The sequence below is a fragment of the Micropterus dolomieu genome, linkage group LG21 (genome assembly GCF_021292245.1).
Source record: "Micropterus dolomieu isolate WLL.071019.BEF.003 ecotype Adirondacks linkage group LG21, ASM2129224v1, whole genome shotgun sequence".
Classification (NCBI taxonomy): domain Eukaryota; kingdom Metazoa; phylum Chordata; class Actinopteri; order Centrarchiformes; family Centrarchidae; genus Micropterus; species Micropterus dolomieu.
Genome location: NC_060170.1, coordinates 11,210,778 through 11,230,575, shown reverse-complemented (window position 1 = coordinate 11,230,575; position 19,798 = coordinate 11,210,778). Strand labels below are relative to the sequence as shown.

The following is a 19,798-nucleotide window of genomic DNA, read 5'->3' as shown; positions in this document are numbered from 1 at the left end:
TCTCTATGCACTCAATACTCTCTGCTTATTTCCCTGAATGTCAACTAAATTGGACAAAAGAGGGAAATATGACACTGGAAGAGGAAGGAACTTGGCAAAAAAGCCATTCATAAACTATGGACTGATGATGACTTGTGTCAACCAGTGCTGACTAGGTGCCAGTGGAAGATTTGTGCAGTCATGGCCAACGGCCCTCTCCCTGTCTCACAATGTAAAGTTTGCATCAGTTCTTGTGCAAAATAATTTTCAATATGTAATTACTGTGGTGTAAATATGCATCTGCATTGTATAGATTATATAAAAGCTGTCCTTATTTGATGTTCAGAATGTGATTTGGGCCTTGTTGGATGTTAAAATGTTGATGTGGATAATATACATTGACCAGTGGAAAAGGAAAAGAAGACTATATGCCATCAATCAATGGACTTAGATATATTTATGCTAAAGATCTGATCATGTCTTTTGTTATTTTAAAAATCCCAATAACAAGGTCATATAGCAATAGTGATCCAGTGTTTCAATGTTAAATTACGCATACGCTCCCTGTTTTCCTTATGAACAAGCATATTGCAGAAACATATGTTTTTCATACTGTCACATTTTATCTTGTGTCAGTGTGAACTCCACATTGTACTAATGTGTCACCTGGAAATTGAATTGTCCCCGCACATAACCCCATGAAATCAACTTTTCCTTTCACTGCGTATTTAAAATAAGATGTATGAAATCATGTTCTGAATAAAAACACCACACCAATCTTGTTTTACGTTCTGACACCACAGCAAATGCAAGCTACATTCACAAAGTTGACTTCTTGTTTTATCTGTACTGTGACATCACCTGAGGCTCTGCGTTATTTTCTATTAAAAAGCCAGTGAGTCACCAAGAGGAGGGAGCACCAACTCTGTCTGAGTGACATGTGGACAAGAACTTAATTTGGGAAAAAAAAAGGAGGCTGGACTTTGGTCAGCTGTTGCGCCTGCACTGCAAAAAATATCCACATCAGTAAGTAATTTAACCTTAATTTAAGTCTTAACCTGTTTTTTAACCCTAACAGACATTCGCAACGGTTAATTTAGCACAGAGCAAGTCATTGTTTTAGCCAATTGTCTTTACTTTAAAGATTTGAAGATTCTGCATGACTTCTGAGTTGGATGTTTTTTGCAGTGCGGAGGCTCTCCAGATCCTCCCAGCACTTTCCTGACACTTGCTCTATGCCGACTCATCGTCTGCGAAATCGTTTCCAGTATAAAACTCCCAGCCAGGAGGAATTCATTTGAAGGTTTTAAGAAAGTCAGTGTACACTTAAGAGGTTGTTGTTGGGCCAACGGGTGACTGATGCGTAAGGGTCATGCGCATAATCCAAAATAGATAAAAGTTTCACCACCGGTACAGACAGAAGTAGTCCAGTTCTTCTTTTTGTATTCAAAGGAAAAAGTTTTGGCTGAAAGTTGTTTGGTGCATATAGCAGAACTTTAACTGGTTTTGAACTGAGTTGGACATGGCAGAGGGAGACTTCTACACTATGGGGAACCGGCAGAGGTTTCCCAGGGATCCGTTTGGAGAATCACCGTTCAGAGAGCAGTCTCCGTTCAGGGACCAGCTCGCATCGCGGTTTATGGAGGATGACTTTGGGATGCCACCTTTCCCCGATGATCTGGCAATGGACTGGCCGGGCTGGGCTCGGCCGGGCCGGCTTAGCACACGCCTCAGTTCCTCGCCCTTCAGCAGCACTTTACGCACAGGTTTCCCCCCGCGTCAGTCCACGGGAGGCCCCACGCTGTACACCAGCAGGTACGGCGAGCCCTCCTCCCGGAGCTCACCCATCACCACCGGGGGGGAGCCCTGGAAGGTTTGCGTGAACGTCCACAGCTTCAAACCAGAGGAATTAAACGTCAAAACGAGAGACGGATTTGTAGAAGTGTCAGGTGAGTTGGGATGCTGTTGCAGAGATCTGAACTAAATAAATCACTTTTTAGGACGATGCCAAACCTTTTCATTAATTTTATTGGAGATAAGGGCCTTTAAAGGAAGGAGCTTTGGGCAATTTTAAAGCTGTGATGGCTCATGATCAGTGACTGGAGGTTAAGTGAACCTACCCGTGACAACCATCAGTTCAGATTAATATGAGAAACAGTCAGTTTTATTTATAGACACAACTAATGATATCCAAAGTGCCTTTTAAAATGGGGATTTAATAGGCCAAATAAATAATTAGAATGGAAATAATACATTGAATTTAAGGTATATTGCACAAAAAACATATAAATAAAAGAAAATGGGATGAAAAATATCATCTGTTCATGGAAAACACTAATTTGCAGGGCTGTAACAGCCATGGAGGGTATGCCCTCAGTACTGTTTATGGGAATTTGAAGGTTTACCTTCTGTGATGTAACTTAATACCTATAAATAGGCCTTTTTAGACCTTCCAATAGATCTTTTATTTCACCAGGTAGTCGCATTTAGACAAAATATCTTAAACAGCTGAGACAATAATCATGTGAGACATAAAAGTTGTGATCAAAAAGCAGCAGTCCAGCCATTTGAAAAGCCAGAATTGCCATGATCTTAATGAAACAACAAAGTATAAACAACACCTTGCTGAGCATCTCTCGGGATCCTCACTCTAACCTGGCCAAGACATATCAGCTCTTTCACTTTGGCAGCCGATTGGAAGCGGTGCAATGAAAGCCTCTGCGGTGAAACGGGGTTTGAGCATTAGTGAGTCTTGATATGGAAGAATGGGACAGAGTTTGTGGGACTGGGACTTCCATGTTGGCAGGCAGATCCTCAAGCTTAGACACCTGTTTCAGATTCTTGGAGAATCACTCCCTCTGACACCCATGAGCTTGATTTAGATTTAAAGCAAGGCCCGTGACAACAGTCTCTGTTTACAATAAGACAAGCCACTCGCTGCCATTTAACGCAAGACAGAATGTTCTGGAAACAGGTGTCACACTTTTCTCCAGCAGTCCTCATGCTGGTTTTGTGTCTGCTGGTGTCACATTTTAGCTCAGTCACTGATCATGGGAGTAAGTTGTATAAATTGCTTCCTCATGTCAGTACAACAAAAGATAGATAAATTCCAGGGATACCCAGGACTGAATGAGCCACAGTGGACAGCAGGCCCCCCAACTCTGAGTTTTTTATAAACACATTGTTGGTATGCCAGTTGGGTCGTTCACTCAGCGCCATTTTGGGCCTGCCTGCCACAGTGACTCGACCCCGTTCTAAAAGTGTGACAGGGAGTGTGATACAAGAATGTCTGGGGTGTTCAGTACATGAACGAACAAATCTTTAACACTACATGAACAGAGTGTGCTCATCATCCAAATCAGTCACTTTGAGTTCACCTGAGTGCAACCATGAGCATGTTTCCTCCTGGTAAAATTCACTTAAAGTACAATTAAAATGTTACTGAAAGTTTGTAGGAAAAAAAATTTATTCAAGTCTCACTGAAGGCCTTGTGTGGTTGCTGCACTCTCAGTGCACTTTTATAAGCCTAGATTTGTACTGGACTGAGCTAAACAACAACAGGAACTGACTAAACTCACGTAGGATCAGTGACTGAAATGAAGACAGTCACAATCACTGCTGTACTATACATCACTTAGCTGAAACATGTATAGCACAGATAGAAACTGTTACGTACAAAGTAAAGAACAGATACGGCGTTTACAGGGCATCTAGCTGCAGTTAATTTGCCAGCCTCCATCCTGTCAAGGCAACACTGACCTATAATAACCAGACACAGAGCAACATTAGCATGACATGTTTCTGCCCACCCCACAAATTGAAGTCTAATATTCGCCCAGATCTGTTTTTGGTCTCCACCAACCTCTGAGGGAAATATATGTCTCTTTAGCTGCTAAATGCTTCACTATGTAGACCAGCTAGTCACAAGCGTTGTCTGCCATTTTAATGCGAGGCAGATAGCAAACAGTGGGTTTATCAGAGCTTCCTTTTTGCCTAAAAGACGTGCCTGGTACCACTGAAAAAAAGGTTGATGGGAGTGAATCAAAACATTTAGGGGGTGTCAAACAAAAAACAATTGACCTCAAAGATGTTAAAATGCTCTGTGGAGCTGAGGGGATCTTGGAGATAATAATCTGTGGGTTCGTCACAAAGAACAACTTTTAACATTTGATCCTTTTTGTTTATATAAAAATATTGATCAGTGCAGCTTTAAACAAACTGCGTAGTTGACTGAACTGAACAGCAAATTGATTTGTAATTTCCACCTCTTGTCATGACTCGCTGTATAGAAAGAAGGAAACACTTGATACTAGTACAGGCAGAAAAACCTTTTAGTGCGTTATCCATTACAAAAAGATCAGTATCCAAACAACAGACAGTATTACACACAGCATTTGGAATTTGGCATCTCTGTCGTAAGAGACTTGAAAACCAGGAGAGCCAGCGCCTTGTTGGACTGCTCTCGGACCAAACCTCCATTATTCATGAAATATCTCAGGGAGATGATCAGGGGACCGCTTTTAAGTCTTAAGTCATGACGAGGTTTAAATAACAATCTCATGACTTCACCGGTGATCTTCGCACAGTTCTCTCTGGAGTTTTATTCCAACGTCAATCTCTGGTGGAGTCCAGCACTTTTGGCAGGCAGAGACGTCACTTTGGGGGTATAAGGTAGCGCATAGTTGAGCCTGGAGTGCAGACGGGGGTTGAGGGGTGGGGCAGAGCAGCTGCTAGCAAGCCAGAGAGTTGAAACGACCATAAACACAGGAGAAAGTGGAGGGCTTTCCAGGCAGTTCTCATCAACTTCAACATGTCTGAATCTCTTTCACCAGCAGAATAATTCTTGGAAGAAAGTAAAGAGAATGAAAAGGGTGTTTCATCATTTCAACCCACCCAGACGTCCCACGGCAAAAACACTGTTGGCATTAAGCAATGGAAAACTGTGTGTGCCAAATGAAACACATTTTGATCTCAGTGGCATCAACAGCATTGTGATTTACATCCATACTGAAGCTCATGGACACATTTAAAGGTTAAGAGTCATGATATGTGTATAAGACCAATGTTCTGTTGAAACGGGGACACCTGATCCATGACCTCACTAAAAATGTTGAATTTAAAATCATATTTAAAGTTATTTTAGGCTGCTCGACTGACTGACTTGTTTGCTGCTGGGTTTTTTTAAACAGGAAAGCATGAAGAGAAGCAAGAAGAAGGAGGCATAGTGACAAAGAATTTCACAAAGAAGATACAGTGAGTATCATTTCAGTGAAGGCACTGCACACACCCTGCACATGTTTTTTTCCCCACTGTGTTTCTGTACATTATGGACACAAATGGCTTCATTTGAGTGTTCATCATATTTATGAGCACATATTCCAGAATTAATAAATGTTGATTTTAAGAGAGTTATTTCCACTGACACATAAATATGACCAGTTGCATTGTAAGGTTAAACTGACAGTGTTACTGCCATCACATTTCATTGGTTTAAAGGTTGCCTGTGGGGTTTAGTAAAGAATGTTTCTGTTTACATTCAGTGTTACTCACCTAAATCCATTTTGTATGTCCTTTAGATCTATCAAACATGTCAAATTATCCTTCTTCAAAACATTTTAAAGCAGTTTTGTTTTTGTAAAAGTTAGAAACCCACATTGTTTGCATCCATGTTGGCATGCTATCAGTCTTCTTCCCTGCCTTGGTTGGTGCATTGCTGCGTTTGTTGGTGCGGCACCAACACATATTAATAGTGTAAAACCACTGGCTGGATTGCATATCGCTTCACCCGCGTACAAGTGCGTGTGCACGAGACAAACAAATTGGGACACACACATAAAACATTGCTCCATAACACTACCAGTGGTTAGAAACACCACATGGTACCTTTTAAGCCAAATGATATATAAACACACACACACAGACTAGTGCAGTGCCCCTTCACAGGGGCCAATGTGACGCCTCCCTGCACTTTTTAAATAGTGCAGTGCTTGTTCAAAATGTGCATCTCACATTGGTTTCACCTACAGCATTACTAACACTGAAACAACAGTGGCAGAGATACAGCTAGATATTCAACGCTTTCTTAGAACTTCATAAAACTCTTACAACTCCTTGTCATAACATTTGTTTATAACGTATATCAAACCTGCGTGATGACAATTACTCAGTTTCAAAAGTTCACTACCACATCGGAGCATATAAGCCCCGCCCCCACAAGCATACCCCATCTTAACTTTGGCAGAGTGGAGCGGCTCACACTGTACTGTAGTTTATTTAAAGTTTATTAATTCTGAACGTGTCGCATGTCTAAATTGCACCAAATGTGACCCTTGGGCCCCCAGCAACACACCCACCTGGTGTGAGGTTGATCGGATGAACAGTTCTGGACATAATGCCTGTGAAGATTCTCAGTCATCCAGGTCATAGTTTTCCAAAACCTAACAAACCTTATCCAACGAAGGTTAAAGTCAACCAAGATCTTCAACCAAGTCCAGTTGCCCAGTTGGATTCTGGACATAATCGAAAAACAAACACACACAGAGATCCCTGCCTTTATTAGAGATGAATTCTATACAAAGTGGGTCATGAGATGGTTCTAAAGGGGATGCTACATGGATACTAGAGTAGGAAATAATACATTTTAAAAAACTGTTACACTCAGCTCGTGGCCTGAATGAGATAACAGCGGTTTTTGGGCCCAAACGCAGACATGAACACAGAACAGGTAGTGATTTTTATTATACAAACGGTGAGACTTACAGAAACCATGTCCAAAAGAAACAGGTTATTCACACGTCCAACAGAAAGTATAAATCAACAAAAAGGGAGGCACGGGAAACACTGGAGAAAAACTCAAAGACAATAGAACGCTGGGGAACACACTGGTATGACACTGACGAAACAATGAATTGGCAAAGAGAGAGCAGATCAAACCACTTTAATACGCTAGGATGGGTCAACAAAATGACAACCAGGTGAAACCACTAAGACAGCCAGGGAAATAAGACAGGTACAAATAATCAAGGAAGCTGGGAGGGAACACAAGAGGAAAACCTAAACAATCACTGACAAAGGACACAGCAGCAAAACACAATGACACCAGAGAGTAGTAACCTTCACAACTAAAACCATTAACATAACACACAAAACACCAACCCAGAACCATGACAAAAAATCTGTTACTCAAAATTATGTATATTTATCAGATTTTTTTCAGTGACATGCTGTACAGTCTTACTTCTTAAAACGTATAAAAAATATTCAAAAGAACCTGTGGAAGGAAAATTTAACCTTGTCAAGGGAGACAAGTAGATATGTCTTGGTCTTAAGGGGTCAAGAGCAAAAACAACTGGGACCAGTGCTATACAGAGCCAAAGTACTGATGTTTTTTTTCTTGATTTTAAAAATGTATGTACACTTTGGATCCTTGTTTATGTAGAATAGGTTATGTAACAATTGTTCTGAGTTCCGTGTACATTAACTTTGCTTGCTTGCTGAATACTAACATGTACATACTTGACAATGAGTTCAAATAATACTGTCCTCTACGGTAACAGATAGCCATTCAGCTTAAAACACGGACAGAAAAGCTAACCTGGCTTTTATGCCAAATTCATATAGAAAAGTACAAAGAGACAATCAGAGACACATTTCCTTTCAACATCCAGCATGTATCCTTGCTGTTTATCAGTAATTACTTGAGTCCTCACCTCTCACTTTAAACATTTTTGAACAGCCGCTCCAAATTAAAATAAACTCAGACTGGTCAAACAACTCTCCAATCAAAACAGTCTTTACTTACTTACTAACACTAGAATACTGAAGCAGGCAGTACATGGAGGTGTATTGGTGTGTAGAGCAAGACTGCACAGATATGTTACATATTATAAACTTATCATTTGTTACTCATCCAAGCCAAACAGGCCGCTAGTTTCTACAACCTGCCCTGGCTCTCCGCCTTTGCTCATTTAATTGGGCAGTGGGAAACTTCAAACAGCAGTGCTAATCGCTGGTGCGAATCACCGTCTCGCTGGCGCGTCATTCCAGTTCTGCTAATTTCCTGTTGGCTAATTAGTAAGCAGTTGTGCTAGCACCGCACTGTTCATATCACAGTCCTTTTAATTGGAAAGCCCCTTCGATCAGGCCAGTGCTTCTCAGCTAAGCAAAACCGGCTATGCAGCAATGACAGGCTAAATATATAGAGGGGGGTGCTACTGGTGGTGGTGGGGGTCATATATAAATAACTGACCGCGATACTCAAGTCATCTGGTTATATGAAAGTGAAAGATAGCACAGAGAAGTCACATTATATGGCTCAAAATGTACTTTTAATTGAAGCACTACATTTTCATTCTGTTTTTTATGATAATAGCAACAAACCTTACTTGAATTCAGTGGTAGAAAGTAAGTGAGCACATTTACTCATGTACTGTACTTAATTACATTATCGAGGTACTCTTACTTTACATTAGCATTTCCATCTTCTTCTTTATACTTCTACTCCACTACAATTCAGAGGAAGATATTGCACTTTTTGCCCACACAACAGGGTCTAAGGACGAATTTTCCTGTTAAACTGTGTTAAAGTGAGAAATCTGTCAATTATTAAATGTTGTTAAATCAGTTCTTAGAGCAAAGGTAGTTTAAAAAACGCCAGGTCATGTAACTCCCATCTGTTTGTATGTGAAAGTCTACAGTGTGAGTTGTTTGTTGTTTAGTTATCTCTTGTTCTGCCTCTGTTTCTATCCTCATGAGACGTATGATACTACTGTACTGACTCCATGTGTGCACGGGTGTGTGGGAAGGAGCACATGGGTTATATAGTATGTTATACTACACACACCTGAGCATCTGTGAAGGAAAAGCATATTGGACAGTTTGTTGGCAGCTGTACAAAATCAATGTGTGAGATAAAATGTGCGCTTGCCAGAGGTAAATAAAGTCCCCGAGCTGGACAGATAAGGTTTCTGCTGGAGTTCCTCGTAATGGGCCAGCAGAGAGATTTGACTTTGTCAGAAAGGGCAACTTTGCTTCACGATGATTGGCTCCTTTAAGGGAGAGGGGGGGCATAGATACTGACACGTGTACTCCTGTGTGTGTGTGTGTGTGTGTGTGTGTGTGTGTGTGTGGCTAAAGCTGGGAATTGATTTAAATAATAAATAAATAATCAACTCTAATATTGAATTACACAAACTTACATTAATTTTCGTATATTGACTATGTTGAATAAAGTAAATGGTTATTAGGCATGCTAGTGTCATGGCTCTATGGATGGCAATGTCAGTCAGTTGGTCCACTTTTTTGTTCCACACTGAAATATCTCAACATTCCTGAGGAATGTTGTACCGACAATCATGGTACCTAGAGAATGAATTGTAATAACTTTGGTGATCCCTTAAGATTTCCTCTATTGCACCACCATCAGTTCAAAAACGTTTCCAGTGCTTTACTATACATCCAAATAAATGACATTCCCATTAGCCTCATCTGTACTATGTGTTTAGTGCTAATTAGTAAACATTAGTATACTAACATGCTAAATCAACGGTTCTCAAAGTGGAGCGGGCCCCATGGGGGCATAATACCACTGCGGAGGGTCATGGATGTTTAGCAGACCTGAAGTTGCATGAATGTGATCCATGTGGTGGCATAAACAAAAAAAAGGGCACTGATGCAAGCAAGGCTATTTTGCTAACCTGTATCTTTTGTTTTGTTTCAATCGCCCATGTTATTAATGATAAAAATGAAATCCGCTTTTGCTAGAGTGGGAGGGGTTGAACTTTTTTTGGCTTCTAAACAGTGGCGCCCTCAGATAATTTTCCTAGGGGTGGCCAGATGGGGCCACTGAAAATCCTGGGGTGGCACACTAAACCAAAAGCCATAACTGAATTTCAGGAATTCTATTATGCAGTATATAAACTAGTTGAATACTACATAAAAATATGAGTTAAGGAATCACAGACTGATATAATTTGGTTTCTTATTTTACAGTTAAAATTGTCTAATGTCCATAGACTAAAACCAGTTCAGTTAATATTCCATAAAAACCCTATTTGTATTGACAATTGACGGGGAGGAACAAAACATTTAAAGCCTAGTCAAGATTACAGACATCATGGAGCGTAAATATTTTTCTTTTAATTTTTCTAACAATTCAAATTGAAATATACATATAGAGAGAGAGAGAGAGCATTGATACAAGTTACAGTACCACTGTCACAAACCTAGATTAAGAATGCAATATTTAAGCAGACACAACCAAGCTCAGAATAAATGAGCTTACAGGGCCATAAGCAAAGAGCAGTGAGCTCAACACCAGTGAAGTCAACGACGCCCACAGACAACATTTTAGGCATCCAGAGCCTTTCTATATGCGCTCTCGACAGAGATCCTGCAATCAAAATGGAAAGAATGTTGGCCAATATATATCCCATTCCCAGCTCCGTACCTTTTATACAGCGCAGCGAGCCAGCAAACTGGCCTAATAATCCCGCATAATAAGGCAGTATGAAAGTGGCTATATGACAACATCAACAACCGTAATCCGTAGCCTGGTCTTAACCGATCCAGCACAACAATTTGCCCATGCAGGGACCAGCAGCAGAGTCAGGATGATAAAAGATGCTTTCTCTCACCAGAGCTGAGGCCTCACGTGAGGAGAAAGGCGGTGTGGCAGTTTTTCCTCTGGGCAAACTTCTGGGTGACTGAAGTTTTTCAGACAGTCCACCGACTTGTCGTGACCCCGCAGTGTTTGTTGTGCTGCTCAGTGGAGCGCCTGTTGGGCACAAGTAACGTTGAGCCCAGTTTCACAGCATCGTCCAGAAGACTCCCGCTGTTCTCATGTTTTGCAATCTTCTCAGAAAGATGAAGATGAAAACAGGCACAGGACGGTCTCCCTCGAAGCATAACGTTAACAGCCGGTCACATCCAGCGCTGTCAGGGCACCAGTGTTCGTACGACGTTAGCTTGCTGTTAGCGATGGTGCTAACCTGTTGCTATCTGCAGACTATTCGCTCTCACACACAGTACAATACACAAAACTGTGTAGCAGTGTTACAAACTTATTCTAAACTAGCCAGGCTACTAACTGTCTCTGTACAATTAAATTAGACTTTTCTTTCTTCTGCAGCTGCCTCAACCAAAGAAAACACACACATTCGGCTCAACACCGGTGTACTCCGCTCTGCTCTGCCTGTTAGTCCCGCCCCTTAACCAGTCACAATTTTAGAAACGTGATTGCCATCTACATGTTCGAATCGGAGGCCTCTCCTAAAATAAACATCATAGTCTGTCACACCTCAGGGTCAGAGGTTACCCTCTTAAAGTGACAGAGCCTAATATGAGAGCACTTATGCTGCTATTCACCTTTTAACTCAAACCAACGGTAACATAATATAAACAGTATATAGCATTTTATGCATATGCTCCTTGACATTTTCTTAGGGTGGCCGTGGTCCACAGTTTTTTACATAACCCACATAAATATGAGTGAGGTTGATACTGTTGTCCAGTGCATACAGTTTTGTATCTGCGATCTAAATGACATCCTCAAAGCTGCCCCATACCCTCGTTTCGACTCCACACTAACCTGACCGCCCTTGGCCTTGGAACTACATGAACCCATTTTCATGGACCTACTTCCTGGCACTTATCTCTTTGGATGTATTGCATTGGTCTTGTTCTATCTAAATTGGACTTGGACTCCTACTGTTGGATTCTGTATTTCTATTATTGTTACAACCTTCTCTTTATTTTTTTTGTAATTGCCTTTTCCCCACCAACTGCGGTGGCTCCTGTGTCATCCCTAGCCATTTGGTGTGGGGGTCGAGGTGGGGGGGCTCTATGATTTTTCTCTCCAAAGTTGTTCCTTGCACTACTGTCCTTTCCTCTGCACCTTTGTCAACATACGTTAGGTGTGGAGTTTGTTGTTAAATTGGACCTGTAAAGCTCTGAGATGCTGTATGTGATATTCAGCTACACAAATAGGCCTGTCTACTCTGTCTGCTTCTGTGAGGACAAGTTCTCAGTCCCTTCTGAATTGTATTTCTCAGTGGAGTGGGAAGCCAGTGGAGGGTCCTCTCAAATTAAATAGAGGATAAACCCACAGTCTCCTCCTCTGAACAGGGAAGCCTGATGTTTATATTAACTCCCAAAGACACTTGGCTGCTCACACAGAAACCTACAATACCCATATTTGGCCACAGACAGAGTTTGCTTGGATCTCTTTGTGTTTGCCTTTACAGCCGGGTTTTGGAGTACTTTCATCCCAAACTGTATTGTTTTGAAATTAAACCTGAAATTTACTTTAACATTTGGATTATTTAAGATTATTAAATTGTTACAGAAGTATATACAGTTTTATTGAAGTAAACACAATGTAGCTCGGGCTGATTTTTATCAACACTTTGTATCTTCCTGCAAGTTATCCCTACTCTACTCTGGAAAATATAATATTTTTAGCACGAGAAGTGTCAAAACAGCAATGCAAAAAATTCCAGATACAAAATTAGCTGTTGCCAATGGGACTGATGAGAGCAGCAGATTGGGAAAGCAAACACTGATGGAAATGTACAGATGTTGAACTCTCATTAACTGGAATCAGGTTTCGTTGTTGCACACCTCACACCTATATCCACTGTGTGTTTTCTCTCCCTCCTCTTTGTCGCAGAGCTGAAGAATTTTTAATGAAAACCCCTGATGGCTTTCAGCTCACCTCCTGGGTGTGAGATAGTTTTTGTGAGTCTAGAATCAGTGCTAGCCAGGGAGGACTGTTTAATAACTGAGCCAAGTCCTCTTTTTTTGCTCCACTAGACATACAGCGCTAAAATCATCTGACTTCAGGCTGTTTATGGGTATGGACAAAGTGTCAATAAAGAATCCGAGCGTTTAACAATGTTTGCACAACAGCTCTTATGGGGGAAAATGTCACAGAGTTTTGCATGACCTTCAAGCAGGAACTGAACTGTTTCTCTAGGCTCTCCTTATTTTGTTCCTCCCACTCGTGCTTTAAAACATGTTGAACGCACACAGCAGCTTACAGTTTTCCACCAAGTACTGTAAACTTCTGCTATTCCTAACATCTACACATCTATCTTTGCATTTTTAAAAAAACACTCAAACCATGTTGTCTTTCACACTTGCTCTTCGCCTCTGTTTCATCAGGATACCGACAGACGTGGACCCCCTGACCGTTTTCGCCTCCTTGTCCCCTGAGGGCGTCCTCATCATAGAAGCTCGGCAGACGCCTCCATATTACCTCTTCAGCAACGAGGGCTCCCATGCTGGCGACACACTGGAAGTGGAGGCCCCAAAGCCCCAAGAGGCCCCTACGGTCTAAACCCCCACCTCCCAACTAACATAACAGATCATATTACACAATTGATTACAAGTTTGATATGAAATGCGTGGCCTTCAGCTTCATGTTTTTAGACACCTGGAATTAAAATGTCTAAGGAAATAGGTGTGTCGTTATTAAAGCTACACAAGGCTAAACTGTTATGTACACAAGGAGAATAGTGAAGAGCCTCCTCTCCCTACTGACGGAGATGCTATAGATTTTCCCCAATGCCCAAATGAAATTCTGGTATCACTTCTCTTTCATGTTAAATGTGAATCCAGAAACCAAAGTTGTTTATTTTCACTTTTGTCCCCACAGTGTCCTTTATTACAAAATGATTACAGACCAGCTGATTTGATAAACATAATCTGATGTTCCATTTATTAATTCCTGGTTGTTCCAGTTTGTGCGTCTCATGTATTACCACTACATTGTAGTGACTGATTTTATACCAGGCGATATTTCTTGTGATTTAACAACTCTTACTGCTGTTCTGAAGGTATTCACAGAATCCTCAAAGACACTTTGGACCATTTAATGCTAGGGGACTGAAGATCAATAATATTCACGCAGCTGCAGTTTATAGAGCCCTTGGTGTGTTTACTTGACTTGTTCAGCTTAAATATCATATAGGTGCATCCTGTGGTTAAGCAAGATCTGTTGGGCCACTGATACATTATAAGTCATAGCATTCTCAATAACCAGTTAGCTGATACGACAGAAGTATGTATGTGAACGTTGATCAAGAATCAAATTAATATTTGTATTTATATTAACAAGCAATTCATTTAGTGGAACAGTATTTCCATCAAACGTTATTGTATGATTTATTTGGATTTTTAAAAATGACAAATGTGCCTTTATCTACTTGTGTGCCTTGACTTCCTTCAGTTCCACAGTTGTTTATCTTTTGAGTTAATGAATGTCACTTAAACTGACAAGAAACGAAAGTAAGTTACCGTTTGTGGCTTCATTAGAGGGTGAATTGTGTGCATTAATACTGTATTCTACCAAAGTGTATGTAAATATACTTTAATATGTGCCAATTCATTATAAATATAAATCTGAAGTGTTCCAGGTTTTGCAATATGGTTTGCATTTTTCTTTTCTATTTGAGCATTCAGGAAGGTGGCTGCATGATTGTCGGAGCGGACAGACTGACTTGTATGGCAAAGACGTTTGTTTCCTGCCTTCTTTTCTGTTGATGTCTTTGTATTGGCTGATGCAATAAAAGTGTCCAGCCAATCTCCCAATGTGTCTTAACATCTGTGTCTTTTATTGAGAACCGTGCCACTCACGGGTCTGGTTCCAGGGATCCAGGGAGCCTGTGGTGTTATTGTTGGATAACAGAAGGAATTGGGCAGCAGATTAGCAGAGGGCTTAGTGCTGGGTGAGATTGGCACTGCTGTGTGCTGCAGAATGGGCCGAACGCACGGAGGCAGTACTGCCAGAGCTTTTGTATGCAAGTGCAAAAATTGGGGCAGTTCTGTTGCACGCTGTGTGATGCAAAATAATGTAATCTTCTCTGTGTATTGGAATAAGGAGGGATGATCAGTTTGAATTTAAAAAGTTTCGAAACTGGAGCCACACTTTGGAAACAAAAAAAAAGCCTCACAGTTTTTGGCTATGCAAAGGCGCCGCTTTTTGTGATTTGCCAGCTCACATACACTGATGTATTTATTGGTATTATATAATATGTGTGGACTTGTGCTACCATGGCAACAGCATAATTGGAATCATGCCAGTTTCTCTATGTGCAAGTTGCTCATGTAGAAGTGACTAATGCACAGCTGGGCAAACATATAGTATCTGATTAATGTTTAAACCTCTCAGCTAAAACAGTATGATAATTAATCTCTTTTTAAATTTTGCAACCACTTATTTCCTACAATTCATTGTAATAGTGAGCGGTAGTAAACACATGTAACACCAACACAGTATGTAACATTTTCACATGCTACTGCTTTATTGGAGCTCCAAAGACAGCATGGTTAGCTATTATATCTAGTGACTAAAATGCTTCTGTAGAACTGGTGCGAGGTAAGCTATGCAAGCTGTTTGAGTAGTTTGTCAATATGTGGTATGTGCAACTTCTAAGCGATATTTTTGTTTCTACTCGGTGTGTTCTTGTTTTATCTCGGGAGTTTCGATCTCCTGGCTCAGCACCTCGCTCGGTGGACTCATGCCCAGCTCTGGCTCCTCAGGCTGGGTGTTCTCCTCAGCAGCCGCCCCTGAGCCTGCCATTACCTGGATCTCTCCATCCACGACTGGTTCTTGGTGTTCTGGCTGTTTGGACACGTCTGTGTCTGGGCTTTCCTGGCTTTCCAGTGGATCGTGATGTTTAGAAGAATCTTCAAGACTCTCTGTGCCTTTGTCATCTGCAGGCACTGAAGGGTGGGACTCTCCAGCTGCCTTGTCATGGGTCTCCTCCTCCTGTTCCCTCCTCCCTTCATGCTGCTGAAGCCCGGCTATGACTCTGCCAGAGTGCGCCTGATCACCATGGACCTCTGGTGGAGACTCTTCCCCCTCAGTCTCTGCAGATGGAAAATCTGGGGCCTCTGGTGCTCTGCAGCTATCTTGGTCTGTATCAGGGGCGTCTTCTTTCTCCTGTTTTTCTCCAGCCAACTCCATCTCCACCTGCATTTGTACATAAATATGTAGAAAATGTCAGCAGTTAAATGAAATGAGTGATTATGATTAAAGGTTAACTAGCTCCACTTCCATGCCCAACTTCAATACTGAATGTGTATGCCAGTCTTTTCTTACGTGGAGACTCAAGAGGGATTTTGAATTGGAATCAATCAGCAGATATTGCCCTGCATGTGTCTTGAAAATCAGCTTAAAGGGCTGGTTTGACATTTAGGGAAATGTGGGGGGGTTTTTTGTTGAGAGTTAGATGAAAATATCAATACCACTCTCGTGTCTGTGTGGTAAACATGCTATAAGGCTTCAGCCAGCAGCTGGTTAGCTTAGCTTGGCATAAAGAATGGAAAGAGGGGGAAAAAGCTAGTTTGGCTCTGTCCGAAGACAACAAAATTCACCTCTAAAGCTCACTATTTACACTAGTTACATCTGATGTGTTTAATCAAAACAAATACAAAACATGTAAAAACATTGTATTTGTAAAACTGTTGAGCTTTGGATGTAGGGGCTTGAGAGGCCGATTTCTGTAGCGTCGGATAGAGCCAATTTCCAGTCTTAATGCTAAGCTAAGCTAACCAGCTACTGGCTGACTTACATCTACCGGACATATATGGTATTGTTTGTCTCGGCAAAAAAGCAAGCAGTCAAACTATTCCTTTAAATGTAAACATACTTCCCAGCTGTGATCACCTTTATAGGAAGGATGAAGGCAGCAGGAACAGAGGTTTCGGGAACTGGAGCTTCCACAGTCAGAATACCATCCACAGAAAGTGTGGATACGATTTTGGTAGCATCAATCTCAGCTGGGAGCCTGAAAACAACAGGATCCTGTTTAAAATGTCTCTACATACAAAGTTCCAGTGTTTTCAAATATGGAAACTGACGTACATAACATCTTATTTTTCAGCTCAGCGAACATTTTAGAGATTGGATACTGTCAAAGACAGACCTTCAGTGCTGCACTCTTGGCTGCTAATTGGTGTTTAGAATGGCTTAAACTGTGGATATTTCACTGTCATCAGTGTTTACTTTGCATACCTGTATTTCCTTGTAAAACATCTGGCAATAAATCCATGCTCGTCTGGCCTCTCCTCGTGTTTCCCTGGGGATGGATTACCGTTTATGTGGAAGAATGTGAGGACACACAGAGGAGTCAAGCAACACAGAGAAACCACTCAACACAGAAATTAATTTCTGCCACAGAGCTGTGATTTCCCTAAGCACATTATTTAAGCAGCTTTCTAATTTTGATACATTCAGCTTCCTTTCCATCCTTGTTTAGTTTTAAGGGGTTTATTCTGTGAACTGTGAGAGAAGTCTATTTAGATAACTCTGTTACTCTTCGAGATAATAATAATATTAGATAAGATTATTAATACTTCATTAAGAGTCAAAACTATCTAGTGTGCAAAAGTAATTAGCAATGTTAATAAAGTGAACTTTCAGAGCTGTTTAATTAATAGAACTATAACACAGTGTTTTGTACCTCGGATCTCCAGGAATCCGTCTCTGACACTGAGAGAAATCTCCGAAGGGGAGAAGTGAGCCACGTCCAGGCTGACCCTCCACTTGTGCTGCTCCTTACTAATCTTCTGGCCGGGATGATGCATCGACCCAGAGATGTAGGGCACAAACAGCGGAGCGGGTATGTACCCTGGCCAGGAGCAGGCTGCCAAACTCCTCTGGAGCCATTCCACATCCATCCACCGAGGGTCCCCTGGCTCCAGGAAAGGCGGCAGGCCAACATCCTGACTGAAAAGCCGGCTGGACTGCCACCATTTTTTCAGGGGGTACCAGGGGACACCCCTGCTGTACTCCCCACATGACAACTCTGTTTTGGCCTCTTCGCTCATGTTTTAAGGAATAAAATTACACAGAAACAAAACAGAAGAAAAAAGAGAGAAGATTAAAAATGGAAGCCCCTTTTTTGATGACAATCAGCGAGTAACTTCTGGACTCTCAGTGTTGACTGACTGAATTTTCAGCAATTAAAATCTCGTTAATGAGAAAGGGAAAAGAAAGACTCGCCAAAGCTAGGATAGTGAGATGGAGAAATCTCTGAGGCGCTTTATATAGTGCTCCTGTCTGTTTTAGCACTTATTAAGCACTCCTGCCGATCTCATGAGAAGGGTGTGTGGGTATGTTGTGATGGGTGTGGAGGGGAGGCTGTTACCTCTTGCTGGCCTGAAGAAGGCAGCAGACTAATTAGTTGTATTTATAACTTTTAAGGGCGCGATGGCAAATAGCGAGCAGTTGGCTGAGGCTAGTTGGTGTTTGAACTGTTGCATCTGTTGCCTGAAGACCGTTCTTCTCACATCCCAGTGAACTCTATACTGTCAGTGGTGACTGGGCTCCTCAGTCTTGTCATGAGACAGTGATAGTCTATTCCCCCTGTGTTTCACCTTTCAAAGGACACAGTGGCAGCAGTTGGTCTCGAGCATGGAATTCCTCTATCAGAGTCACAAAAGGACACAAAATGGTTTTTTTTTTGTGGAATCTGAAACTTTTCAGTGTCGTGTGTGTATTCAGTGTACAAAGCTCCCTTCCACTCCATTTTTCTTCAGCTCTGCAGTTTCAACAGGATTATTATTGTTCCCTCTTTTATCAAGTGTGACAGACTTGTCAGTGTTTCATTTTTAGAGCTGTGTGCCCTGAGATCTTGGCATACTATCCACTGGAGCACAAAACAGATTGAACAGATGTTTCTGACACTTTGTGTGATGCCTCACCCACAGATTCTGTCTGTAGGATATGTGAGAGGTTAAATTGGGATCCTCTGCTGCTGCTTGACTTGCCTGAAAAATTGGTTCCTCTGTTTCAACTATCCAATTCCATCCTGTTCACATTAAAGGCACATATGCCCACAGTGCACCAAGATGTTCATGCTGTTCTTCAAAACCAGTTTGGAAGGCTGAGCCAGAAATAAAACTTGGCAAAACTGTAAGAACAATGACATTAAACAGATTTTTGGGGGTGAGATTACTGTACAATATTGACAAATGATTTTAGATAATGTCAGTCTCACCATTTCCACACTTAATGATTTTACAGTTTTTACAGATTTTTACTAAAGAATGGCCAGATATTTAAGAAACCTTTAAATACATTTAAACTTCACCTCAAAATTGATCCCAACATTACGAACGTTGTAGTTTTTCCTACTTCATATAGATGCTACTCCGCCATTCACCAAAATGTACACAAGTTGCTCCTGATACCACTCCGCTAGCCATAAAATGTGAAAATAAAAATGGGGAGAAAAGGGTTGGTCTGAAATGGTGGTGAAGAGAGTATGAAAATATAGTGTATTTGACTGAACGGAAATTATCATTGACTCTGCAAAATTAACTTTATTCATTTGGACAGATTGCAGTCTCACACTTACTGTAGAGTAGCAATTTTGACAAAACCAACTATCATTAAAGCTTTTGCTCACTTTAGCCAGTATCAATAAAATCACAATATTTTGGGTGTGACTGATGGTTTGAAAGCATCTATAATCTCAGTGATAAGTGATAAGGTAGCCAAGTAGAGTGTTCATGTCACTCAACAGACTCTTACAGTAATTAGAGTGAGACTTGGGACTGCATGACATCTATGGAAGGTTTTATTGGACTTTAATATTTGTAACCCACAGAAAACAATCCACAAATGTGTACTATGATGCGCAAATATTTCACAATCTACAAATACGTATGTATTTTTACATTTGTGATGTGTAAAATCATATCCACAAAAATGTCAATTGGTGGGTCCTGTTACATTTGTAACTTTCTTTTTACACATTTGTGGAATTTTGTCCAATGTGTATTGCGGAGATCTGTAAAATATATATATATA

General features: G+C 41.1%; 2 protein-coding genes across 2 annotated transcripts; one reads left to right on the top strand and one right to left on the bottom strand.

Annotated features, from left to right (window-relative positions):
* Window positions 1-1,241: 1,241 nt before the first annotated feature.
* On the top strand, window positions 1,242-14,568 carry hspb8 (heat shock protein b8). Its single transcript, XM_046035648.1, has 3 exons — window positions 1,242-1,928; window positions 5,169-5,232; window positions 13,141-14,568. Exons 1-3 carry the CDS (start codon window positions 1,502-1,504, stop codon window positions 13,313-13,315), a joined length of 666 nt encoding a protein of 221 aa, XP_045891604.1. The 5' UTR covers window positions 1,242-1,501; the 3' UTR covers window positions 13,316-14,568.
* Window positions 14,569-15,290: 722 nt separating this feature from the next.
* LOC123959824 (heat shock protein 67B1-like) lies at window positions 15,291-17,811 on the bottom strand. The gene is made up of 4 exons (XM_046034125.1): window positions 17,445-17,811; window positions 16,997-17,060; window positions 16,649-16,769; window positions 15,291-15,952 (listed from the first exon to the last, which is right to left on the bottom strand). The coding sequence occupies exons 1-4, from the start codon at window positions 17,809-17,811 to the stop codon at window positions 15,428-15,430; spliced, it is 1,077 nt and encodes a 358-aa protein (XP_045890081.1). The 3' UTR covers window positions 15,291-15,427.
* Between the last annotated feature and the right edge of the window lie 1,987 nt (window positions 17,812-19,798).

Excerpts from the sequence above, each read along its gene's own strand:
- LOC123959824 (XM_046034125.1), bottom strand. The coding sequence starts at position 17,811 with ATGAGCGAAGAGGCCAAAACAGAGTTGTCATGTGGGGAGTACAGCAGG. Across the intron at positions 17,061-17,444 it reads CGGATTCCTGGAGATCCGAG|GGAAACACGAGGAGAGGCCA; the intron begins GTACAAAACACT and ends ATCCATCCCCAG. Across the intron at positions 15,953-16,648 it reads CCTTCATCCTTCCTATAAAG|GTGGAGATGGAGTTGGCTGG; the intron begins GTGATCACAGCT and ends GTACAAATGCAG.
- hspb8 (XM_046035648.1), top strand. The coding sequence starts at position 1,502 with ATGGCAGAGGGAGACTTCTACACTATGGGGAACCGGCAGAGGTTTCCC. Across the intron at positions 1,929-5,168 it reads CGGATTTGTAGAAGTGTCAG|GAAAGCATGAAGAGAAGCAA; the intron begins GTGAGTTGGGAT and ends TTTTTTAAACAG. Across the intron at positions 5,233-13,140 it reads AATTTCACAAAGAAGATACA|GATACCGACAGACGTGGACC; the intron begins GTGAGTATCATT and ends CTGTTTCATCAG.